Below are 27,417 nucleotides of genomic sequence, written 5' to 3' on the forward strand. Positions count from 1 at the left end.
TCCTGTCTCCGCTCCCTCCCTCCCATCTACTCTGCCTCCCTCCCACCCGTCTCCACTGCCTTGCTCCCTCCTGTCTACTCTGCCTTGCTCCCTCCCATCTACTCTGCCTTGCTCCCTCCCGTCTCTACTGCCTTGCTCCCTCCCTCCCACCCGTCTCCGCTGCCTCCCTCCCACCCGTCTCCACTGCCTCGCTCCCTCCCTTCTCTGCTGCCTCGCTCACTCCCTTTCCCCCACCCTGCCTGCTTCCCTCTTTTCTCCACCGCCTCGCTTGCTTACTTCTCTGCAGCTTTGCTCCCTTCTGCAGTGCTTGGCTTCCTTCTCCACTGTCTTCAGTCTTCACTCTGCGCCTGGATATGCAAGTTAACTGCCATCTTGGCTGGGTTAATTTGCATATCACTCTTGATTGGCTGGTGGGCGTGGCTGGTGGGTGTAGCGGAGTGATGGTTAATTTGCATATTACTGCTTTATTAGATAGGATTATTTGCCATAGGCAAAATTTGTTATTTTTTAAACAGCTTTACAGATCATCTATCTCCCTGTCTGGAATCATAATTTTATGTATTTAATCATTCTGACTTGTGTTAACATATCATTCCTCTTCCAACATTTATATTATAAGAAACTTGGCACTAAGGACTTCCCTTCCAAGATTGCTTTCAACTCTTGTTTGTGTTTAGGTAGGCTCTTTACTTCCAACTACTCAGTGGTGGGAAGCTGTTAAGTCCCATGAGTCCATGAATAAAATCAGTACAGTGGACATCTTTGGACCTAAATTTTATTTCTAGCATTACCTTTGACTCATTGCTGGGAATCCTCCCAGCAGGGGGAAAAAGTCTTTTTCTTTTTTTTTTTTTTCTTTTTTTCAAGAAAAGAAACAGACCAGTCTAGTGGCCATGTGCATCTCTGACAAAGATATGTAAGGCATGGTTTTCCCAGTAGAACTTAGGGATGTACCTTAGGTGATGGGGAGCCATTTTATTCAGAGCAAGGTCAAGAGAGAGAGAGAGAGAGAGAGAGAGAGAGAGACTTACAGGGCTACTTAGAAGTAGGACCAAAGCTTGACATTTGCACATAACCTCCCCAATTCCTTGTTTATGTAGCCTAATAGATTGCATACTGAAGCTTTGACCTAAACCCTGGTTGTTAGGGGAAATGAGAGTTAGAAGCTATCATATTGATAGGATAAATAACTGCTAAATTATAAAGGATGTTTTAATCCTTCCAAAGTGTGCCATTTATTGTATTTGCTTATGAGTCTCCCTACAAAAAAAGCATTAAAATTAATAGGGCCCCTTTGCTTGTCTTTGGGGACTGAAGGATGGGAGTAGAAGAAAGAATGAGTCGCTCTCCCTGGCCAGTTTGAGACGGCAGCAGTATTGAAAAAATCTATACTAATAAAAGTGTAATATGCTAATTAGACTGGACGTCCTTCCAGATGTCCTTCCGGACCAAGCCGCTGTGGTGGGGGCCAAAGCAGAGGTGGCAGAGGCCCCCCCATTGTGGCGGCAGGAGGGGGGACTGAGCTCCTTGCACGAATTTCGTGCATCGGGCCTCTAGTAAATAAATAAAAGCCAACAACCTCCAGCACCAGGGGCAGGAAAGGAAAGGAGCTCAGGGTGTGGAAGAAGATACACAGGCAGCCCCAGGGCGGAGCGGACAGCTGAGTAGCAGCAACTGACTGTCATACAGTGGAAGGTTGTGAGGTCAAAGTAATGCAGAGCCTTTCCCAGAGAGCACACGGCTTTGTTATCAGTCCTATCACTGCTGAGAATGTCATTTAGTTATGGTGTGTATCTCCCAACCCTCTTACCAACTGATGTGGGGGCTTAGATAATTGTGCCTAATTAAAGTGCTATTAAGCCATCAGTCCAGTTGAATAATACTGTATATAGAAGTGACAAACTAAGCTTAAGGAAAGTGTAATCAACTATAATAAGTATAAATTAGGTAAAGAAATAGCTAAAGAGTAGAGAAAGGGAGAGGAAAATAAATTTTTAACTTTATCATATAGATAAAGTTGACCTTTGTTGAATAAACTCAGCTGGATACCAAGCCATGAAATGGCATTTATTTACCATTCACACTATAACATTTTAGAAAGATTATCTAGTAATTTAGAGAATTGGTGTGGGATCCAGTGAATATGTAGGATTTTATGTGCTGGTGATTATTTTATAAAGCTCAGAGAGTGACCACTGACATGGAGTGAGATGGTGAACATTTGAACATTTGAATGATTACTAAGCTGTGCTTTAAGCAATTTTATATATATAATGTTGTTTATATTCACAACAAATCTATAGATAGCTATTATTATTATTTCCAGTTTACAGAAAAGGAACATGAGGCACAGAGGCCAAGTAACTTGCCCAAATCACATATCTAGTAAATGTAAAAGCTGGGATTGCTAGCCATGCCATCTGCACCAGACTACCTCCTTTAGGACCTAGGATATGTAGTGTCATTGAAATAAGTGGTGGTTAGCATGCACTTGACTTAGGAGGTGTTTCTATTGTTTTCAAAATCACATGCTTCTCCTACAAACACCTTAAGATACTTTGCATTTACTCTGATGTGTCTTAGAGTGAATTCTAGAAATAGCTTAGGTACTAAAATAAAATTTTGTGATAAATTTTAACCTATGAGTGTTCAAAAGTCATGTATATTATTGGGCTCAAATATTGAATACCAGTATCATCAGGATAATTCATTATTTGATATGCCAGCCAATGTTAGAAAGCTACATTCAAAGAAAGATTTTGTTTTAAACTCTTACTATGCGCTAGTCACTACACTAGGCACTTTTATATTATTTCATACCAATTGAAGCTGGTCAATCATCCAAGCTCTAACTCCTAGTTAGAAGGTAGTATCATATAAAGTGAGTATGTACGCCAAGTTTTATAGCAGCCCACCAGGTACCAGACTGGTGCCCTGAGCCTGATATCATTTTAATTGCCTATTAAAAACGAATATGGCCCTGCCTGGTTTGGTTCAGTGAATACTGAGCATCAGCCTGGGGACTGAAGGATCCCAGGTTCAATTCCTGTCAAGGGCACATGCCCAGGTTGTGGGCTCGATCCCCGGTGGGGGACATGTAGGAGGCAGCCAATCAATGATTCTCTCTCATCATTGATGTTTCTATCTCTCTCTCCCTCTCCCTCTCTCTCTAAAATCAATAAAAATATATATTTTTAAAAAGGAATATGATTACATATGGTTACATAATTATTATATATGTGGTATAAAACCTTACAAATGTTAATTCTATTTCCCTCTTTCCTCTACAAAGATGTGTATCTTATAAGTATATGTGATCTGAGAGTAAAAACAGATGATCTGCCCTCATGTCTTACTTACTATTTCTTAATGTCCTTGACATTGTCTTGTACAAAGAGACTATGAATAACTTAGTTTTAATTTATCTGTTTGTCTCATTTATGCCTGATTGGAGCAATTGAAAAAAATTACATTCATAAATCTTCTTGCCAAGATAATTAATTATGCACAAAATACTCCAAGCTGCTTCTGATTTTCATTAATGAAACAGCAGATTATATGCAAAATAAGTTGCTGCTGGAATTGGAAAAAATGGTCAGCTGCTCATCTTTGAAAGTAAAACAAGTGCACAATTTTACATCTGAAAAACAATGATACAGAAAGAACATTCTATGATCATATTTATCAGACTATCATATTTCAATTAAGATAGAAAAATCTGTGGTTTTCATTTGTTTGTTTGTTTTTTCCTTTGATTGATGTAAATCTTAAATTGTCATTGTCCTGGTCATTCAATTTTCTCTCAAAGTTAAATTAGCTAGACTATTATAGTTCAAAAGCATTAGGCCATAATAACTTAGACACAGAGCAGCACTAAATGCGTCTTTTAAATGGCCCTTGTGAGAGGCAATACATCAGACATTCAGACAACCACATTATTACTCATCAGTCATCTTTGCTCTAATTTTCTACTTACTTTTCCTTTTTCTTAAGTGGTTAAGATGATTGACAAATGAGTAATTCATTCATGTAAAGTTTGACAGCTCCTATGTTCCCTTAAAATAAGTAAAGAACCAACAAAAAATATTTGCCCTCCGATGAAGTATGTGCCTTCGTATCAACTCAGGTTCCATAATGTTCTATCAGGTAGATCATCCAGGAACATGATTATCATAGAACCCAAATTACTAACAGAGTCACACCCAATTTGGTGAACCTGCTATTATTCTTCACCATTGCATCATCAATTAAACTTCAGAATAGATCATTCAGAAAAACTAAAAATTAGGTAAGATAATTATGCTTGTATCTACCTGGATTTTAAATTATTTCTTTGTTCACATAATTATAACACAGTAAGCATTAATTAAGAAACTAAAGAGACTCTACTTCCTCACCAATAAGATATTTTTTTAAATTGTGCTAATTCAAGCAGTGAAATATTATACCCATTAAAATTACCTATTGTACTTTTGACTCAAGAATATGTCTATGATTTTTTCAATTTAATAAAAATAGGTAATAATACAGTATGCTTAGGTTAATTCCATTAGTGTTTGCTTGCTTATTTATCCATTTCTTTAATGAATGTGTGTGTGTTTCTATGACAGTGCTCATCCTATATAATAAAACCCTAATATGCAAATAGACCGAACAGCGGAATGACTGGTCACTATGATGCGCACTGACCACCGGGGGCAGACGTTCAACGCAGGAGCTGCCCCCTGGTGGTCAGTGCGCTCCCATAGCGGGAGCGCCGCTCAGCCAGAAGCCGGGCTCACAGCTGGGGAATGCAGCGGTGGTGCGGGAGCCCCTCCCACCTCCGCAGCAGCACTAAGGACCCCTCGGGGGTCCTGGACTGCGAGAGGGCACAGGCCGGGCTGAGGAACCCCTCCTTTCCCCCCAGTGCATGAATGTCATGCACTGGGCCTCTAGTGCTGTATAAAGGTCTAACAGGTGACAGTATGTCAAATGCTCATAGCAATTACCTATATGGAAGTGATCTCACCTACATTTTAAATAAATGGGCATTAAGTCATAAGCAGAAAAAATATATCTTTCTGTTTTGAACTATTCATTGAGTACCCATTGAACAAGTATGGCTAAGATTACAAAAGTGACTTTTATTTGATCCATCAAACTCAAAATAAATAATAAATTACCCTTTAATGCAAGACCAGTCTTGACCAGCTTGGTGGTAGATGGAGGTACAAGGGGGGAGAGTGATATGTGTTGGGCTTTCACTATCCTTTTCAGATGTGATGACCTAAATGACTAATTATAATAAAGCAGTTATTATGAGCCAAGTAACATTCTGACTACTTGACGGAGAATAACTCACTTGATAATCTTAAGAACACTTTGAGGAAAATACTACTATATCTACATTTTACAGAAAACTAAGCCTCTGGGAACTTAAATAATTGCTCAGTTACTTCTCTGGTAAGTGACAGAACCAGGATTTGAACCCAGCCAATAGTCTGGCCCCAGGATCTGTGTTCTTACCAGCCCACAGAGACGGCAGTTACCTTTACTGATGACTCCAACTGCTGTCACTGGAGTTAGCAAGAGAAAAATGTAACATGGAGTGTTTTAAGATTAAGAACCTAAATTTTATATTTAAAGGAATTATTAATTTATTTATTGACCAATTTTATTAAAATTTAGTATTTATCCTTATCATTATTGTTGAATTGCTTTTGGCTCAAGATTGTTCGGAATGGAGTCCAAATGAAAGCCTAGTTCTTTTAAGCACAAGTTCATTCTGAAAGCCTTAATATACCTATAGCAGCCTCTGACAATGAGACAATAGGAAGAAGCCTTGGCCTAGGTGAGGAAGGACAAGAAAACTTGTCCTGAGGCTGTCGTATTCCTTAGTTTTTACACAAATGAATTAAAAACTTACATCCAGACAAAATCTGCACATGGATGGCTATAGCAGTTTTATCCATAATTGCCAAAACTTGGAAGCTACCAAGATGTCCTTCAGTAGGTGACAGGATAAATAAACTATGGCACATCCATACAGTGGGATAGTATTCGGTGCTAAAAAGAAATGAGCAATCAAGCCATGTAAAAAGCATGAAGGAATCTTAAATGCATATTTCTAAGCAAATAACCCAATCTGAAAATGCTACACATTAGATTATTTCAATTATATGACATTCTGGAAAACACAATACTATGGAGTTAGTAAAATGATCAGTAGTTGCCAAGGATTAGGGGGAGAGAGGGATGACTAAGCAGAGCACAGAGGATTCTTAGGGCAGTGAAATTATTTTGCATACAACAATGGTAGATATAAGTCATTACACACTTTCTCAAATCCACAGAATGTACAGAGATGAGCAAAAGTAGGATTATAATTGTTCGTATGGAAACTAATATAATAATTAATAAATAATACTATAAGAATAAACACTGTGTTTCACATACTCACAACTATAAACTGACTTTTGCCCACCAAGAGTGGACCCTAATGTGAACTTTGGGCTTTGGGTGATGATGTGTCAGTATAGATTCATCAATTATAGCAAATATACCACTCTAGTGCAGAATGTTGATAATGGGGGAGATTGTGCATGTGTGGAGACAGGGGGTACTCTGTGTCTAAAGTCTGGGTAATGTGTTCTAATAAGCCTGCAAACTCATCATCCTCCAATCCCAAAGCCCTCTAATCACTGAGCATCCAGCCATAGACTAAGGTCATATTTCTGAATTGGTACCAGACCATTCTTCTAAGAACAATATTTCTATTTTGCACTGATAGACTTTTTCACTGACATTAGTAGCAATCTAGAACAATTTAGCACTATCATGCCCCTCCAACTTTGAAGAAAATTGCAGTTAACATTTCAGAATTTCAATGATATGTATCTAAAAGTAGTCACCTGGAAGGAAGTGAGAAAGAGAATCCAACAATAGTCATTTCAAAACTGCCCAGTAGTATTCTCCCATTTATGAAATCAATATTTTAATGAGAGGAAATAAAGATATTTGTTGTTATATTACCTGCTTGGAAAAAGTAACATAGTAGTTTGAACCAAAGACAAATAATTTAACCATGACAACTGAGAAACTGTCCCAGGAATAGCTAGTCCACATAACAACCAGACTTCATTAGCTGAGGGAAGACATCATCAGTGCCCCTTTGGATTACCTGATTTTCTTGTTGGTCCCACTGACATATCTGCAGAACCTGACTCAATTCCTGCCGCTGTTGCTTCAGGTACTTGTCTAGTTGCCGTCTCCTGTCTTGTAGAAGTTCAAGAAGACTGTCGATCTTCAGGCAGCTATTACGAGCTCCCTGAATCAACTCAGGATTTACATTAGGTCCATCACACTTGAATTTTTCGATGAAGTCAGTGAGTTGTTGACTTTTGTTTAAAAGCGCTAGAGATCGTTCTAAGAGTTCTAGAAGAAAGTTAGAAAGAAAACAGAACAGTGATATGAGCAAGCTTTTAGATAGTAATATTTTTAACTCTTCATATAATTTAAAATATATATAACCTTCATACTAAAATAAGGAATTCAAATGTGTAAACATAAAATGCCTACAATATAACCGGTCAAATACCTTGGTCTGACAATTACTTTAACACTAACTGCCAAATGATAGGATGCTGGTGTTTAGTGGTAACATAATTCAGTAGGGGGTGTGGGGGTAGAAAGACTGGGATTTGAACACCAGTTCAGGTGGTTTTCAGTAGTTTGATGCTGGTTAAGGTGTCTACTCTCCTTGGAGTGTTCTATGTTCTGTGGTGATAGACTAAAGCTGAGGTTTAAAGGCTAATGCCTGTAGTGGCCAAAAACTCAATGAATGTGGTGGCCAGAGGCTCAGGCGCCAGGGCCTATGGCAAGGTGGCAAATGCGTGATCAGTCTAACAGGATCAGCTGTCACCAGTTCTGGTCAACTGTTGACAGGAAAGAATAGGGTTTATTATTGATGGAGCCTCATTTTTAAAAGAATTATTTATATATATTTATGTGAAAGGTCCTGATTTTAAATGTTTATAATTTACATTTTTAATTAAAAAATACTGAAAGTTAAACAAAATATGTTTCTCTGCCAGATGGGACACCAGTTTGTGTCCTCTGGAGTGAGTAGGATTGTAGAAATGGGAGTTTAAGCATAAAATCAAAGGATGACCAAGGGAGAGAGTGTAAAAGGAGTTGAGAACAGCACTATAGAAGCAACCATACTTGAGGATTAATTGGAGGAGCAGTTGGGCAACTGTCTACTTTTCACGAGCCAGAAACCAAGGAGACATCCATGACACATCCTCCTCCATAATCTCACATTATCAAGACCTATCAATATCATCCTCTTTCTCCAGCCCCACTACAAAAATCATCATCTGTTGCCTAAACTTGGCCAGTTGCCTCTCAATTACATCCCCTCTCTAATACATTCATTCATTCTCTATGTATTATCCAGACAGATCTTTTATAAACACACTATGTCACACACACACACACACACACACACACACACACACACACACACTTGAAACAATGGTTTCACATTTCCTTAGAATTAAGGACAGAACCTTTACCATGATTTCAGGTCTGGCATGGTCTAGCCTCTCTCTTCCTCTCCAGATTGTCTCCATCTCTCTACCCTTAATCCCTATATTTTGAAAATACCTCACACATGCTATCCTCCCTCCTGTACCAGAACTTTTCACTGTGCCCTCTGCCAGGAACACCTTTCCCCTCAACCCTTGTTTTTTCTACCTCCATTCTATTCATATTTAGGTCTTGGTCAATTGTCAGTTCTTCAAAGTACAAATAAGACTGAACCAAATACTCCTACTAAGTGCTCTCATCGCACAATATTGCTGTCATTGGCAGCTCTTATCATGGCTATAGTTTTAAATTTATGTGCTGGGTTAGTTGTCTGTCTTTGCCATTAGGCTCCAATACAATATGAGGACAGGGACCATGACTGTATCCCCAGCACTTAGCATAGTGACTGACATAGGAAAGACGTTCAACTTATGTAGAATGCTTGAATGAAATCACATATATTAAAAGAGGGGGAAGAATTGGGAGAATTGTAGATGATGGAGATCAGCAGTCCTCCAGGGATGTAAAAGAGAGACATTGGAAAGATCTGGGGTTCTATGATGGGTGAGTGATAGAAACAGAAGCCATTACCAGGTTGAGACGTAGGAAGGTAGTGTTGAAGTGAAGTCAACAAGACAGAAAATCTTTGAGATATTTCTTCTTAGAAGAAAAATAAAGACAGAATATCAGCTTTTTATTTTTAGGATGGAAACTGTGAAGAGCATCCAGAGGGTGAGTATGTTACCAAACATCTCACTACAAGAGATGGATTAAACCATATCCACTATACTTCAGCATTCTAGCATTCGGCAGTAAGCTACACAGCAATAATCAAGCTATGGTAGTTGGGCTGGTTGTCTCTTTTCACTAACGACTGGAGAGCTAGAAGAGAGTATGAGATAAGTGAAGATACTGTAAAAAGCCACCTTGAGATGAAAAGGAAAGAATTTGAATTGTTTATGCCACGCAACCTAATTCTGTCTAATAGGGCAATAAATGGGGTTATCTGCTCAGAGTGAGGAAGGTGTGATTATGTGCAGTGGGCAATTCGGTTGGGAGTCAATAATGCAAGAAACAAACAAAAAACAACCACAGGCTTGAACCAGGATAGAGGTTATAATTCAAATAGAATAGAAAAATCAGAGAGAACATTAAAATTAGAGCAAATCACTTAAACAAGGAAATAGAAGTGGATGTGAACAAGACAAGAGGAACAGGGGCCAGAAAAAGCCTATCTATCTATCTATATATCTATACATATAAAATCCTAATATGCAAATAGACCAAACAGCGGAACAACCGAACAACCAAACAATTGAACAACTGGTCCCCATGACATGTGCTAACCACCAGGGGGCACACGCGGAACATGGTGGCGTCAGCCATGGCACGATGGTGGAGCAGGTGAGCGGAGGTGCCAGACCAAGGCGGGGTGCCAGTCGCTGTCATTAGGGTGAGCCTCTGGTGGTTACTGAATATTCTTTGCTCTAATGCACCACGGCCCCACCCAGCACTCGCACCTGCTGCTGGCGCCGGCCCTGCTCACACCCACTGCCAGCACCCAGCACCGGCCCTGGTCACTTGGCACTATCAGTGGGTTCGAACAGCGGCTGCCAGCCCCGATCGCCCCTGAGGGCTTCTCCACCTCCCCCTGCTCCTGAAGGGCAATCGGGGCAGCAGCCACTGCTCACACCCGCTGCTGGCACTGGCCCCAATCGCTCAGCTCTGTTCCCAATCACTTCACGCCATCAGCAGGTGTGAGCGGGGCAGGTGCTGTCAGTGTGGCAGTGGGAGCAGGGCTGCTGGCAGAGAGGGGACCAGGGGCCGCAGCAGGAGGGGCTGCACAGGAGTGCGGGGGATGGGCTGAGACCCACCCCTGTGCCCACCGTAGCCTCACAGCCCACAGTTCCTTTCAAGGTGCTTGAATTCATACACTGGGCTCCTAGTCTGCCAGAACAGGTTCTTCTGTGGAAGGAAAAGAAACTCTGCAGAAACAAGGTGAAGACAGGTTACAGAGGCTGTGCCCATTGAACGAAAGGGTTTTAATTTGTTTAATCTGAAAATAATAACCAGTATGATTAATTATAATGCAATATATATTACACACACACACACACACACACATACACACACACACTCACACACACAAAGCATGGGCAGGTGGCAGGGTTTCTATAGGGTATTTCTTTTCTTTCTTTCCATAACTAGCTCTTACACACTAGACTTTTCAAATGAGAAAGGAAAGCAGGACTGTAGGTGCTTGCATACTGACAGTGGAATAAGCCAAGCTGCTCTGGTCCCTACAAAATAAATATAATTAGCCAAAATTTCCACTTGCAATCTTTTTCTGGTTTCTGTTTCAGCTCCTGTCAAAATAGTATAACCACTACCACAGTATCACCGGGAATACAGCCTCCTGGGCCCAAATTAACTTGTAAAATGTACCCAAGCTAAAATCGGTCTGTTACTGCTACCAAGATGATCATTAAAGTGGGTAAATTGTTCCCTCTGTCAGTTCCTTCAATTCTTCCTCTGTCAGTTTCTGACATTTTACTTTTATACTGTTTGTTTTTCTGGCTATTTATTCCTTCAGTTGATCATACAAAGTGCTGCATTTTTTCTCAGGCTACACTATCTAGATATACCATGACCTTCAGGAAATACAAAATCTCTATAGTGCATTTATTTTAAAGATTGTATTATTTTTGCATTTACAAAACCTTATTTTCTGACATAATACCTTGTAATGTGAGGCTATTAGATACTTAATAAATTTCAATTGTTTGTTTTGATTGTCATACTAAAAAAGTAACATTAAAGTATATTTGCCATAATTATTAAGTATAAATAGCAAATTCAAGATAGATAAATGGGGAATGTACACAAGTTAAGTGAATTTATAGCTTTATACTCATCTTTCCAAATGAGTATTTTCTAAAAAGTATCAAGGTCACAGTCTTAGCATTGAGGTCATGGGTGATGTTTCTTCCTAATACCTTTTTAAATATTCCAAATATTCCTCTGTGGAGTGGTATTTCTTAAACTCACCCAATGAGCATTTTCAAATATATACAAAAGTAGAGAGAATAGTATAATGAATCTATACCTGTTACATTTAAGATATATAAAACATCTCAGAATAAGAAAGTAATAATGTGATTGTTCCTTAGAGGAAGCTTTTTCAGTATTATGTTTATTTTAAGAAGGCAGTTGGAAAAATAAAGGGTGCAGTTGGGATCCTTCAACACTTAGAAACAATTTTCTTCTCCTCTGTAGTACCTTGTTTATTACTCAAATTTCCATCATTCTACCGTATCTTACATTAAAATTATCCTATATAATAAAAGCCTAATATGCAAATTGTCTCCTCAACCGGGAGTTTGACCGGGAGTTTGACCAGGGGACAGGGCCGGCCAGCCAACCGCAGGAATGGAGGCCCTGGCCAGCAGCTGTCAGCCACTAGGGACTCTACCCATGCATGAATTTCGTGCACTGGGCATCTAGTATACAAATAACACTCAATAAACATACTTTGGGTTAGATGCTCTTCTAAGTCCTGAAGTTTCAGAGATGCACTAACCCCTGCCCTCCGGAGTCCCACAATTTGGTGATAGAGACAAATAAGGAAATAAATTATTACTGCACAGCTTACTAGATAGTATAGCAGAAGAACCCACAGAAGCACAGAGGGAACCCACCAGTAAATGTGAACCTGCCCCACCCTGTACACATGAGCACAAGGGCCATGCACTCCCCAGACACATGACTCCAGGTTTCTCTCCTGACATAGGTTCAAAATATATTGTTTAATTACATGTTGTGGAATTGAGGGCAACCAGGCTGGTAAGTGGTCTGGAAACTATGCTTTCTGGAAAACACCTTAGCTAACTAGACATGTTTCATCCATAGAAGAGAAGACTAGAGAGGACATATTAGTCTTCACCATTAAAAGGATTGTCATGTGGAAGAGAAACAAACTTATTCAGTAACATTCCAGATGGGAGAAATTTCAATTCATTCATTCTGGTTCCGACTTCCGCAATGTTACAGAATCAGTCTTTTACATGCAAAACATTGGTGAATAAGGAAAAGGTACAGGTGGAGCCAATTGAAATAAAATGAATATTAGAGATAATATTTTTACAGTTTCATCATTAACTTTTGTCATGCTAACATTCACAATCTGTGCTATCTACTCATCAACAATTCAGAACTTTGATAGAATTGTTAGCTGCATTTATAGATATATTTTTATTGAAATGTAATTGGTTATAATAAGTGTCAGGTGTATACTAGTATCACAGTGATTCAATAGTTATATACATTACAAAATGATCACAATAAATTTAGTTATGATCTGTTGCCATACAAAGTTTTAATACTAGAGGCCCAGTGCACGAATTCATGCACAGGTGGGGTCCCTCAGCCTGGCCAGTGATCGGGGGCTGATCGGGGCCAATCGGGGCCAGCTGGCAGGTGGGAGTGACAGCAGGAGGTTGGCTGGCCATGGGAGGTTGGCTGTGGGAGCACACTGACCATCAGGGGACAGCTCCTACATTGAGCATCTACCCCCTGGTGATTGGTGTGTTGTCACAGTGACTGGTAGACCAGTCGTAACAGTTGCTTAGGCTCCTGTGTGTGTGTGTATATATATATATTATTGACTATATTCCCTAAGCTGTACATTTTCCTAAGCCAAGCTATGGAAGCAACCCAAGTGTCTATCAGTAGATGAATGGATCAAGAAGATGTGAGATATATATATATATCTATATATATATATATATATATATATAATATTACTCAGCCATAAAAAAATAATGAAATCTCACCATTTTCCAGAAGGGGAAGAGGCTGAGGTAGGAGAAATAGCTAAAGGTGATTAAGAGATAAACTTCTAGTTTTAAAATAAATAAATTATAGATGTATTTTATTTTCTTAAATTTAAAATAATAAATATTGCTATGGTCTGAATGTTTGCGTCACCCTAAAATTCATATGTTGAAATCTTAATGCCCAATATGATCATATTAGGAGATGGGGTTCTTGGAAGGTGATTAGGTCATGAAGGTGGAGCCATGTGAGGATGCAGTGAGAAATGTGCAACTTGGAAGAGAGCTCCTACCTGACCATGCAGGCCCCCTGATCTGACCTACAGCCTCCAGAACTGTGAGAAATAAATGCCTTTCGTTTGCAAGCCACCCAGTCTGTGGTATTTTGTTAAAACAGTCTGAACAGACTAAGTTAGATATGAAGTCCTTAACTTAAAAGCGGAATTTTGTCCTTGAATATGCATTTTAAATCAGCTAATCTTAATCATATCCCACTGAATTAGCTGTTTAGGAAATCTCATCTACCCGCATTATATGAAGCCACCATTGAGCATATGAATTGGGAGCCTGGTCAGAGTTCCCTGTAATCCCTGTGCTTCAAGTATCACATAGAGGAACACAAAAATTCCACGAGAAACATGTCATCAGGGTGGCAGAATATTTTTTCATCACAAAAATAAACTACCTTCCTCTATCCTCAGCATGCATTTTCACCCATCTCCTCAGGTTAAGAGGAGGCCGGATGGACACCGGCAGACTGTATCAGCAAAAGGCAGGACACGGGTCCCGCTGTCAGCCGGATGACAGGGCACTGCAGTCCAAGGCCTGCACGCCAAGCTCCCTGTGCCACAGACCCAGGTGCCTCTGAAGGAGCCAACAACAACAACAACAAAACAGCATTAAGGCTACTCTCCCCTTCCAGCTCCAACCCAGCATATTTATGGAAAATCCCACTTCCACCACCCCTCTGGATTGCCTCAGTACTGAACCTCCTCAGCAAAAGCATCAATCACTGTCAGGTTTCCAGAGGTAAAATTGCTAGGTGATGATCATGTTGGTCGCATGAAGACTGAATTGAGACCACAGAATGAATCTCAGTGACCTGGGCTCAGATTCTCTTTCCAGTATCCTAAGAGGAATTGTTTGCGATTCTGTTGGCCCTCTTTGGACCCAATGAGATTGCTGCTCCTGTACAAAAGTGAGCAGGCCACTGCTTTAAGGATGTTCTTTTTGATCCTGTTTATAATCCCTACTAGTGATAGGTCCTAATGAACAATAACCAGTTAAAATTACATGTCTATATGTGGTAGCATCTCATAAAAATTTACACAGGAAAGACTGGGTTGTTTAATTTTTGAGTTTTAGAAAAGTAATGATCTAGTATCTAGAGTCCCTTTGGCAGGTAATAGAAACAAAAAATTTATTTGTGGCTTTAAAAATACCTTTTGTCCCAGTCCAGCATGATCAAGCTGGTCAAGCTAGACACTGAGTTAGAATTGTGACAAATGAGTTCAGGAAACCATCCACTCGCACCCCGTTCTATTTGGCAGCAATAATTAGAAAAATGCATTAGGAAGGAAAGAAGTGTTGTTCCTATCTAACCTGCTTCTACAGAAAGAGTCCAGTAAACAGCTACTGTTCCACAAATGGCTTCCCTACTATAATTCTGTCCACCCCAAATTCTGGTAGAAAAGGGTCAGCACAGCCCTAACCGGTTTGGCTCAGTGGATAGAGCGTTGGCCTGTGGACTGAAGGGTCCCAGGTTCGATTCCGGTCAAGGGCATGTACCTTGGTTGCGGGCACATCCCCAGTAGAGGGCGTGCAGGAGGCAGCTGATCGATGTTTCTAACTCTCTATCCCTCTTCCTTCCTCTCTGTAAATAATCAATAAAAATATATTTTTTAAAAAAAGAAAGAAAAGGGCCAGCACACAAATTGTTGGTCAACAATTAGACTATAGTTGTTCAGAGGGAATTGAAAGTCTTTTTATTAAATTTTTTTAATCTGGGAAATTTTCACTAATCTTTTCTTTTTCTTTTTTTACTGCAATAGTGAAAGAGGGATTTTCCATATTCAGAGCTGTTATTTAAAGTTGACCTCAATCTACTGTACCTGAGAAGAAACATTCACTGAATTCAACCATTTATTTGACCAAGAAATATTTCTTGAGGATCCACCAGGTGCCAGCACCTTGCCAGAACTGAGGATACACAGATGAACTCAGTAAAAATGGCCCCTGTCCTCAGGAACCACATCCAGAAGACTGAGAACTCCAAGGGATAACAGGATCTTTTAGAGGCTGGCCCTCTACCATCTCCTTAGAACCATTTACAACTATTTCTTTCTTGCAGAAGATGACCAAGAAAAGAGCTTTCTTTAACCTTTCTTGGAATGAGCTGAAGTATACATAAACAGATAAATTAAAAATATATTTGCCTGTCCAGCCAATGTGGCTCAGTGGTTGAGCATCGACCTATGAACCAGGAAGTCATGATTCCATTCCTAGTCAGGGAACATGCCTGGGTTGCAGGCTCAATCTCCTCTAGAGGCTGTGCAGGAGGCAGCCAATCAATGATTCTCTTTCATCATTGATGTTTCTAATCTCTCTCTCCCTCTTCATTCCTTTCTGAAATCAATAAAAATATATTTAATATATATATACTAGAGGCCCAGTGCATGAAATTCGTGCACGGGGGGGCGGGGGGCGTTCCTAAGCCTGGCCTGTGCCCTCTTGCAGTCTGGGAGCCCTCAAGGGAGCAGGCCTAAGCTGTCAGTTGGACATCCTTAGTGCTGCTGTGGAGGCTGGAGAGGCTCCCACCACTGCCGCTGTGCTCGCCAGCCGTGAGCCTGGCTTCTGGCTGAGTGGCGCTCCCCCTGTGGAAGCACATTGACCATCAGGGGCAGCCCCTGCATTGAGCATCTGGCCCCTGGTGGTCAGTGCGCATCATAGTGACTGGTTGTTCTGCCGTTCGGTCGATTTGCATATTAGTCTTTTATTATATAGCAGTGGTTCTCAACCTTTTTAATGCCGCAACCTTTTAATACAGTTCCTCATGTTGTGGTGACCCCCAGCCATAAAATTATTTTTGTTGCTACTTCTTAACTGTAATTTTGCTACTGTTATGAATCGTAATGTAAATATCTGTGTTTTCCGATGGTCTTAGGCATCCCTGCTAGTGGTTCTCAACCTGTGGGTTGTGACCCACAGGTTGAGAACCGCTGCTGTAGAGCCTAAGACCATCAGAAAACACAGGTATTTACATTACAATTCATAACAGTAGCAAAATTACAGTTATGAAGTAGCAATGAAAATAATTTTAGGGTTGGGGGTCACCACAACATGAGGAACTGTATTAAAGGGTCGCGGCATTAAAAAAGTTGAAAACTGCTGTTATATAGGAGATATATATATATATATATATATATATATATATATATACTGTCCTACATGAGCATTCTCACATTAACATCCCTATTTTAAAAGCTCATGGGAGGAACAAACATATTTCTTGCCTTTGGTGTGATGTTCATGAAGCTGAAGAAGTGACCTTAAGGACTCGGCAGTCTCGAACTCCTGAGTGTTCTGGAGGAACTCTTCAGCTTGATCTATTTTAATAGCAAACTGCAACAGAAACACAGGGGAAAGACATTTGAAAAGCCAAAAATCAATATGCCACTTTAATTATACGAATTAATGCCTGGATGACTCTGTATGTGCTTGTGTGTTTGTGTGAGGATGTGTGTGTGTGGAGCATGTGCTGGCTTAGGGTGCTTGTGAGGGTGTGCATTCACACGTAGTCAACTTATAAAATAACAAGGCAAGAACTTTTTTCTCATTCTTTTGTATTCCTTTCATACCTGGAAATATGTCATGTGTGCTGCAATAAGCCAACTTGTTTACTATTCAGATGTATGTTAAAATTTTCAACTAAAAGTTTTGTGTCCTATGTCATGAATATAGCCACTTTTAATATTATAAGGCAGTTTGTACATGAATTACCACAATGTTTGCTAGGAGAAACCAACAGAAGTTTGGCTAACCAGTGGTGACATAATTATAAGTAAATTTAACTTAAAAAGCTATTTAGAGGGAAGGTTGAAAAACAGGTTTTTTTCCTCTATAATTAGACCTAGAACTGAAAAAAGCAAATTTCAAAATAATACATAGTCTAATCCTTTTTCTAAACTTGATCTCAGCCAAAACAAAGCCAAAAAAATATGAATTTGTACACTAAGTGCTCTGAGAAGGTATACACCAAAGGGTCACATTTATGAGAAGAAATGGGATTGGGTATGGGTTAAGGAACATAAAAGTTTACATCTATAATTTGTAATTTTGTTTGCATTTTTATAAATAATTTTATGCATAGTTTACATAATAAAATAAGATTTGATGCAGCAATAATGAAAAATTTCTCCTCCGTTTCAAAAAATAAAGAATAGCAATTTGACACCCTAAATAGTGAGGAATATGACTGATCTCTTCTTCTGTGTTTCTCCATGGAGGAAATAGAAAGGGCAGATGCTTGAAGTAATGTTAAAATCCTCAGGAGACTCATCTTAGAAACAAGCTTTAGAAAAGGGCAAACCATCCTTGGTTATGCTATTATAGTATTTCATAGTAGCAGACAAAGAGCTGGTTTGTTTTAACACTAAGATTCAAAGGTAATTATTATACTTTATTAGAGCATTTAATCAACATGTTCACCTTTGGACCAAGTGTAGGAATAAACTCATTAAGGCAAAGTATCATGTTGAAAGACAAAAGCCTATCACAGTGCTGGTCTTCCTTTTCAAGATTTTTCCAAGCTGTCATTTTAAATTTAGTGATTTTCAATATTTTTATACAACTATTTGATTAACAAGATTTGTGTTATGCCTGGCCAGCGTGGCTCAGCGGTCTACCCGGAAGTCCCAGTTAGATTCCTGGTCAGGGCATATGCCTGGGTTGCAAGCAAGATTCCTAGTGTGGGGCATGCAGGAGGCAGCCGATCAATCATGCTCTCTCATCATTGATGTTTCTATCTCTCTCTCCCTCTCCCTTCCTCTCTGAAATCAATAAAAATATATTTTTAAAAATCTGTGTTATGATCATTACGATAGCCATATAAGCCCCAGTTATAAATGGCATGGAATGATGAGAGACTAATGAGCATGTCTCCTTTGGAAATACAGGGCAGGCCTCCACCACCCTGTCAGAACCTGATGGACACCTGCCATTGTCACTGAGGGACAATGTTTCTAAATTGAAGCACCGTGTCTGAGAAGAGAAAAACCTTTCTGGTGGTTAAGTCTATGAGCCAGAAATTGTCCTTTGATGATTATCAACCATGCAATAAGAAATCATTTGTAGTTCTAAAGAACTCTTGTATGCACATAGTTCAATAAGGGAATCCCACCCACACATCATTTACATCGCTAATGCATTTTATTTCTAATAACTGATTTTAAAGGCATTCTTTGAGCAGAAACTTCAAAGAAAAATTAAAAAATGAAAACCTTATAGATGATTTGTGTGTTTTTCCCCTGTAGAACATTACAAAAAGTTTTGTGGAGTCACTATATTTCAGAGCTTGTTATGTTAAATTTTAAAAATAAGCAATTTTACTCAGAAAAATACTTCCCTAAAATACTATTAAGTGTTATCTTATGGATATTTTATTTTCTTCCCTTTTCTCCTTTCTGTGGCTTGTGCAGAATAGAAATGGTGATGGGGGAAATTTTTTGAAAACTCTATTCTTAATGTCACTCTTTTTTAAATCACTAATGAAAATTGCCTTGGCATTCACAAGGAGCAGGAAAGATGATGTAGGAGTTTGCCTTAAGCTAAGTATGAAGTTGTCCACAAAATTGGAAGCAAAATATACAAGAAACAATTAGCCATTTCACTAGGAATCAGAGTTTCTGGTTGAATTACAGTACTAATTAACTTAGAACTTCTTTTTATTTTATGTAGTACATAAGAGTCATTTCTCATCATAGAGAAAATCAGGAAGCATAAGTGCTACTACACAGTGAGAAACAAATATTCAGCCTAGTGTTTAAAAAAGATAATTTCTTGTGCTCAAATGAGCTGAATGTAAAGGGCAGTTGACACCGATACCCCACTTACTTAGATGGAATAAATCAAATGTATCTATAATTTGACCTCTGTGGGTATATTTCACCTGGTTATTTCTTTTCAGAAAAGAAAATTGTGCATAGAACTTTTTCCCAAGATGATCTGTAAAATGAATTGTGAGTTGGGCTTCTGAGTGCTAATTGTGGAAAACAAACTTTGAGAGGTAGAAGGTTTTTGTTCCTCCTTTTAACTTTTAATGGAGTTCGTGATGCATGAGATTGTCTACCCCAATTTTTATGTTCTATTACTAATCTTCTTTCCTTCATTATTTTGAATTTAAGCCCTGAATTTCCAGTTTGGAAATGTCATATTTTTCAAAGCTCATGCTTTATCATAATGAAGCAGAGCTCTCACATCAAAATGAATGTACTGCCACTTGACAGAGAAGTTAAAAGTGAAATTTCCAATAACTGTCTCATACCAAACATAACATGTCTTTTGATGTTGTTCTTTGAGCCTCACATTTTGAAATTGGGAATCTCAAAAAAATTGCAGAATTTAAGAAAAAATCATAGGGGGAAATGACCTTCTTAGGCCCAGGACTTTTTCCTTCCCTTACGTTTTAATGAGTTCAAGCTATAGGATCTCAAAGATATGCCTTTAAAAAGTACTTTATGAAATGCTATGCTTACAAGTCAGACATTCTGTAGAATACTCTGCAATTCCCTTTGCATAAGCAGCAGAACTTTTAATCAACAACTTTTAGTCAATAAGAACACTTTCCACCACCATTTCCTATTAATCCTATAATCAGGGGAAATTGTTTGATTTAGTAGTTATGTTAGTGTTTTCTACACAGGGAAATATATCATAATGACTTATAAGTAAGAGTTCCCATTTTCACTTAATATTTTACTTAATTTTAATGAACTATACTTAGTTTTTAAACGTTTGAAGGCCTACATTTAAAATATTAGTATTTATCTTCTGACAAACAAAAAATTAGATGTTATATATATACATACATATATATATGTATACACATACACATATATATTTATATATATATATATATATATATATATATATACATATATTTATAATATCTTGGTTATTCTGCCACTTTTTGCAATGTCTATTTGCAGAAATAAACTATTTTCAGGAGTGCTATTCATTTGCTCTGTTATAGAGAAGGGAGACTTTTTAAAAAGAATACAAACCTCCAAGGCACTTTCAAAAAACTCAGAGGTCAACCTGAGGAGCTCCCTTCTTCTTTCAAGCATGGAGACCAGGGCTGCCCATGCTTCGCCCAGGGTGCTGGCCATGGCATCATACACCTGACTCTGATCCTTGTTCTCTTCAGCTGTCTTGTCAGCTTCCTGCAGGAGTTCCCATACTCGATCTTCCAAAGCCTAAGTCCAAGGAAAAAACAAGGTATAAGGCAGAGGGCCAGTCGATGTAAAAATACAGCATCACATTTTAAACACTTGGATATTTGAAACTGTATGTGGTCTAGGAAGGTCTAGAAGAGAATTTATAAACTCCAACTGCTATGCAGGCAGGCAGATCAAGCAGGCAGGATGGAGCCGTGGAAATTATGGTAAACCAGGGAGCATGCCAGGCTGAAGGCATTCACATCTATTGCACCAACACTAGCGATTTATCAAAGGTGCACATCTACATTCCCAGGGGCACAGAATATTCTGTTAACCTCACATTACCAAAAAAAAAAAAAAAAAAGCTGCCCAGCCTCTGTTGCTCAGTGGTTGAGTGTCAACTCATAAACCAGAAGGTCACCTGACAGTTTTAAACATGTTGGTGCTTAACAACAGAGAATTAAAATATGTAAGGAAAAAGGGACATAACTATAAGGAGAAATAGACAAATCTACCATTATAGTTGGAGACTTCAACATCTCTCCATCAATAACTGAAATATCCAGCAAGCAGAAAATTATTAAGGATAGAGATATAAACAACATCCCCAGTCAACTGAATATAACTGACATCTATAGACTACTATGTCCAACAACAGAGAAACATACATTCTTCTCCAGCTCATGTGAAACATTTACTAAGACAGACTATCTGCTGATTTTTACCTAGGCCTTTTCAAATGAATTTTACTTTTTTACTTATATCTTCCTATATGTTTTGAATTTTTTATGAAAATATATTATTTTTATCATAGGAGGAAATAGGATGTTCATTTTTGCAACTATGTAAAAGAGACCTATTCAGAAAAACAAAAAGAAAAACATGCCATTGCTATACTGAAATAGTGGACCCGAGTTATTTCCAATTAAAATTCTAGAACAGTTTTTTTTTCCTTCCTTATATACTTTCAAATTATATCCTAAGACATAAACACTTCAACTGTATTATTATTCCCAGCTATTTGCTGTTTCTTTCTGTAAAAGGATTATACCCTTATGCCTTCTAACATCAGACTTGTCCATGTGACTTGCTTAGACTAATGAAATGTAAACAGTTTTGTGTGCTACTTCTGAGCAGAAGTTTTAAGAACCAATGAGGATCCTATCATGAAGATATGAAAACCTGAATTTAATTAGCATGAAGCGAACATGTAATGTAAGAGATAAAATCTGTGACTATGAGCCACTGCTGTTGGGGGATTATTTGTTACCCTACAATTGCCAGGTAGATTGACAAATGTAAAATCATTTGTTAGACATTTATACATTCAAGATTCTCTTGTGCTTAATACAGAAGGAAAATAATTCATAATGCAACAAAACAAAGTATCTAGACCAGAGCCTGACAATTTCATAGCTAACTCAAAAAAGTCTGAGGCAGATTGTGGTGGACATGTAAATGAGTTCTTCAGAGATATCCACTGAATATGTGTCATCTCTGTTCTCTTTGGTTTTTAGGCTAAAACAAACTAATGATTGTCTAAATTGCCAAGAGAGATAGACCAAATGCATATACTTTCTGTTTGTTTTTTTAAATATATTTTTATTGATTTCAGAGAGGAAGAGAGAGGGAGAGAGAGAGAGAAACAACAATGATGAGAGAGGATCATTGATCGGCTGCCTCCTGCACACCCCACTGGGGATCAAGCCCTCAACCTGGGCATGTGCCCCCGACCAGGAATCGAACCGTGACCTCCTTGTTCATAAGTCAACACTCAATCACTGAGCCACACCGGCCACGTGCATTTTCTTTCTTATACAGCTATTTGAGAGCATGATATCGAGGCATTTCCTTCCTCTGTGAGAAGCTTTAGATTACCTTAAGGGCCGATTAATTTTGTATTGTGAATGTGTTTTATCTCATACTTTTTGTCAATGGAATAACTTAGCCTCAGTTTCCACATATAATAGCCCAAGAATATGTAAGGAGAAGAAAAAGATTATATTAGGAGTTTTAATTTTAAGATATGTCATTTGTATGACAAAGACTGTAGTAAGAAATAAAATTAGGAGAACTTGATAATTCCACGCTGGAGATGCAGAAGAAAATAAGAAATAATAGGCAATGAATTCATTCTAGAGCAAAATGCAAGTGAACACTTAACCTTTTAGTGATATTTTTCAGATTTGACATGAAGGTGATAAAATAAATCTGAAGTTGGCTATTTCCATGGCTAATAAGGTTGTTTCTGGAAATATTTTTTACATAGAATTCTTTCAGCCCTCTTAAACACATATGACTTAGTTCTTCTTAATACTGTTCTTTTCCCACTTAAGTGACACTTTATAAATTAGTGATGCAGAGGTTTTGGGAGCAAGCAGCTTGGAGCACTACAATACTGGCTTCCAATATTTCCCATGACCTCCAATATGAACTGCAAAATGTTCTATTCTCTGGAATTCCAAGGCCAGAAGATGATTGCAGAACCCTCTGGGTTTAATTTGGTACAAGTTGCACTTTCTTGGAGATTTTCTTCAAGAAAGCCAGCAGACATTTTGCTTTAAGGATTGGCAGAGAACAGCTCTAACTTCTCTTGGAATTTAGATTACTCTTGGGTGCTGGGACCAGAGGCCAAGTGCAGTTCAATGTTCCCCAGGGCCTATCAAACACCATCTGAAATACTGGAGGAGAGAGGGATTCAAACAGAGTGAACTAGGCAGGATTCATAGACCAGGAATATTTTTCAGCCAATCCGAAGTCTCAGCATAATGATCAATTGAAGTGTATTTCTGTGAGGTTCCTGAAATGGAGCATGATCTGAACCCAAAGCCAAAATACAGCATCTGGGTGTTTGATATATAATATGTGGGTCTCTGTGATATGTCTTCAGCTTTGGTAAAGGTGTTTGGAAGGCTTTTAGTTCTTTAAGTGTTCAATTTCCTATGGTTGGCCATGTATCATGTCACCCTATTGGTCAGGCCTTCCCTTCCGAATCTGATGTCATACATATGCTGCCTGCACTGAGGAAATACTGTTCTATTTTATTGCCTGTTGCTGAGCCCCCAACGAGATTAGCTCTTTCTCCCCACCACCACCACAAGTAATAGGATATCATCATTTAGACAGCCTGAAACGCATATACAAGTCATGTACTAATAGGGAGGGCTAGGGGCATAAGACCCCATGCATGCTCAAAATAATGTTTTCAAGTCTGTAAAGGAAACACAAAAAAATAAGTTCTGTCTTGCTCAGATTTATGACTCCAACACCTATCACTGCTTTTCAACAATAAATGCCCCCAAACGAGTGTTTGAAAACATGTTGAGGCATTTTTAGTTGTGACAATGTGTTTGTGTGGCTTGTGGGGAAGGAGGTTGATGAAGGGTTTTCCCACCAATCAGCAACCCTACTGAGAAACACGGACTGCACTGCACATAGTAGGGGCTCAATAAATGTTTGTGGTCGAACATGTGGAAGAGGTCTAAGAAGTTTCCCTTTCTCTTGCAAATCATTTAGTTTTATCTCACAGGCTGTCAGAGGAGAGTTGAAAGACCAATTGTTTCCATCTGACATCCTCTTCAGGAAGCCTCCCTGACAAACCACAGCACAGCACCATCCTGGAGCAGCAGCACTCCATTCCTTTTGGAACAAACCTTTCCGTAGTTATTAGAAAAAGTTTTCTTGGACCGGACCAAAACTTACCTCCTCATTCTCCAGATTGCAACGCATCCCAGCTTTCTAATTGTGAAAAACTCCTGACAACACCTTACATGTCTTCTCTCATCTTATTTAACAGTCCTAAAGAGTCTCTTCAAAAGTGCACAGGATTTACGTACTATAAAAATTAAAAGCAGCAAGCTGGAGGACATGACTTTGAACAGTTGATGCGAGCCTGGTGCTTCACTCCATGTCTTCCAACTGCCTCTCTCAGATGCTGTCAGCTATAGATGGAGTTATTGTCTAAAGGGAGGGAAGAAGCTCTTCCAGCTTGAAGACTTTAAAAAATCATTAGGCCAAAAGGTGAATTAGTATCTGAAAACACATCTAAAAGAGGAGAAATCTCCTTTTGGCATGTCTTATTTATCATTGCAGTCATAATACTTCAATACAAGTAGTATCTGTATAGTGCTTTACAATTAAAAATTTTATTATCACTAGAGTATTTATAACATCCTCAATCAACAGGCATCTGTAGAAACTATTTCACCTAAATGGAAACTGTGCTTTCTGTCCTCCAGTGAAGCTAAAACCAAACTGTCACTTGTTCAAATACAATAATAATCTCAATGACTCTGTTGGTTCAGAGAAGGTAACACCTAATGGAATCTGAAGTTATTCAGGAAGATAGTCATTCATCCATGCTCTCCTTCATTCAGCAAGAATTTATCAAACATCTCTTAAATGGTACAAATTGTGTTAATAGGTATCAAAAATTGAGAAGGGGTACATCTAGTTATGATTGTGTTGTTTTCCTTTCTTTCTTAATACTCATCCACTTCTCATACCTGCATGGCTTCCATCCCCACCATCTTACTGAAATACATATTCTTGTATTTGTCACAATGACCTCATATTTTTCAAGGCCAACAATCCTCATTTAATCACTTCTTTGTGATCAATACTGTTATGTGCTCCTTAAATGTTTTCCCTTTCATTTGCTTTCAGCACTCTCTGCTTTTCCTTCTGTGCTTTGTCTCTCTTTTACAGATGCGCTTTCTCTGCCTATTTTTAGATGCCTAGTTGTTCCAGGAGACAATTGTCTTTGCTCTTTTCTTCTCACTTAACAAGTGAGTGTCAGGGGAGGGGCTGAGGAAACTATATCAAAACCAACTGTGTGACTTTTTCAAACTATACTTAGCTTCTTCCACAAGTTCTGATGTGGTCCTGGGGGCAGAGGGCAAGTGACCCCAACAATTGAATGGACTATCACAATGAGCCGCTACTACTGATTAAATTGTCTCCATCTAATACATAGAAGGGTGGGGTAGAGAAGAAAGAGTAAGCAACCTAGTTCCACACCTCTTTCCAAGTGAATGCATAAATTTTTCGATGGCTTCCCATGGATTTAAAGATAAAATTCAAAGTGCAAGCGTAGTAAGATACTCAGTGCTTGATTCCCTTTCTAATCTTACTTTTCTCTGCTCTTTCCCTCACACTGCTCTTTAGCCTTCTGAAATTCTTGCAGTTCTCTGACACTCACACAGCCTAATCTTTATGCTACAACCCAGAATGCTCTTCTTTCTTGCCTTGCACTCTTCCCACTCCCTCCTGCGCCTCAACTAGGCCTAAATAATTCCTTATCATCCTTCAAGACACTGTTCAGGGGTTGACTCTTTTAACACGCCTTCCCTTACCCTCATCCTCTTTGGGTCTTGGGTATTTGTCCCTCTAAAATGCCTTTCACTATCACAGCAATTGTTATAGTGAGTTAATTTCTTAATTTTCTGATTATGAAAATAATGTCAGTTCATAATTCCATATTAAAAATGGAGGAAATTTTTAAAAATAAAAATTACCTATAATTCCAATGGCCAGAGATAATCACCATTATTATTCACATGGTTTTACATAAACACACTCACAGTGTTAACCTTGTTAAGGAGCCACATCATTCCATTGTAAACTGGAGAAACCCATCTTACAAATGAGCTTTCACTTCCTATTTATGACTTTCTGTGTGAGGTGGGTGGTCACCTCATTCCCTTTCTGTCCCTGAAGAGTTAAACATACTGAGTTCCCACCTCTCCAGTCTTCTCTAAACCCTTTAGACCTTCAATCCCCGCCACCTGCTTTGAAATATAACACAGCCCTCCCTTCACCTTGGTGCCATCTTTAAATGTTAAGAAAGTGGCAGTTGGGTTACACAAAATATCACAAAGAAAAATTAGACACTGTCTGAGGTGCAAAAAAATCATTCAATATATTTTCAAAGTCTAAAGAAAAATAAATAAATTTCTTATCCCTTGGGGGGAAAAGGACATTTTCAGACTTAAAAAAAAAAATCTGTTCTCAGATTGAAGAAACCTCAGGGCAGTCATCAAATAAAACACTGAGATTAATTGACAGAAACAGTAATAATGTGGGTTTTTTTTTAAGTTTGTTGTTAAACAGAGCAAAATGGAATGCCCAGTTTACAGGGTAAGCAGACATTATGTTGACAATGAGATATGGAGCTTCTAAGATGAGCCATCCATAAAAAATGGCTTGCCTCAGGACTCAGCCAAGGCCAGCTTAATTTAAGTTTTCCTCTCCCACTTGGTTAGTTATTAAACTCAGGAAAGTATTTTGGAATTGGATCTGAGAAAAAGACACTCTGGCAAACATCATAAAGTTAGTTATTTAAAGAGATGCTAAAAGGCACTCCTTTCCCTTTGGGCCCCAAAAGAATAGGGAACCAAAGATATTTTGTGATACTTGAAAAATGCACTCTGTCTTTTTAAGTGTAGCTTTAAAATCGCTGGTTTTAAGTATAGCATATTTTATGGACATTACACCACCTCGACTGCCATGCAGAGCACAAAAAGGATTATGAATTTTCTCTTCAGTGGAGCATTAAATGGTCCCCTGAATAGCAATTTTCC

General features: G+C 38.7%; 1 protein-coding gene across 1 annotated transcript in view; it reads right to left on the reverse strand.

The window, feature by feature from the left end:
- Positions 1-27,417, reverse strand: part of CCDC141 (coiled-coil domain containing 141) — a 170,132-nt gene that overhangs the window by 117,757 nt on the left and 24,958 nt on the right. The window contains exons 3-5 of the mRNA XM_008138744.3: positions 20,681-20,872; positions 16,913-17,021; positions 7,160-7,413 (exon numbers count right to left, since the gene is read on the reverse strand). Of these exons, the coding sequence (XP_008136966.2) occupies positions 7,160-7,413; positions 16,913-17,021; positions 20,681-20,872 (555 nt within the window). The remainder of the gene's footprint in view (positions 1-7,159; positions 7,414-16,912; positions 17,022-20,680; positions 20,873-27,417) is intronic.

Source organism: Eptesicus fuscus, chromosome 11 (assembly GCF_027574615.1).
Source record: "Eptesicus fuscus isolate TK198812 chromosome 11, DD_ASM_mEF_20220401, whole genome shotgun sequence".
NCBI lineage: Eukaryota > Metazoa > Chordata > Mammalia > Chiroptera > Vespertilionidae > Eptesicus > Eptesicus fuscus.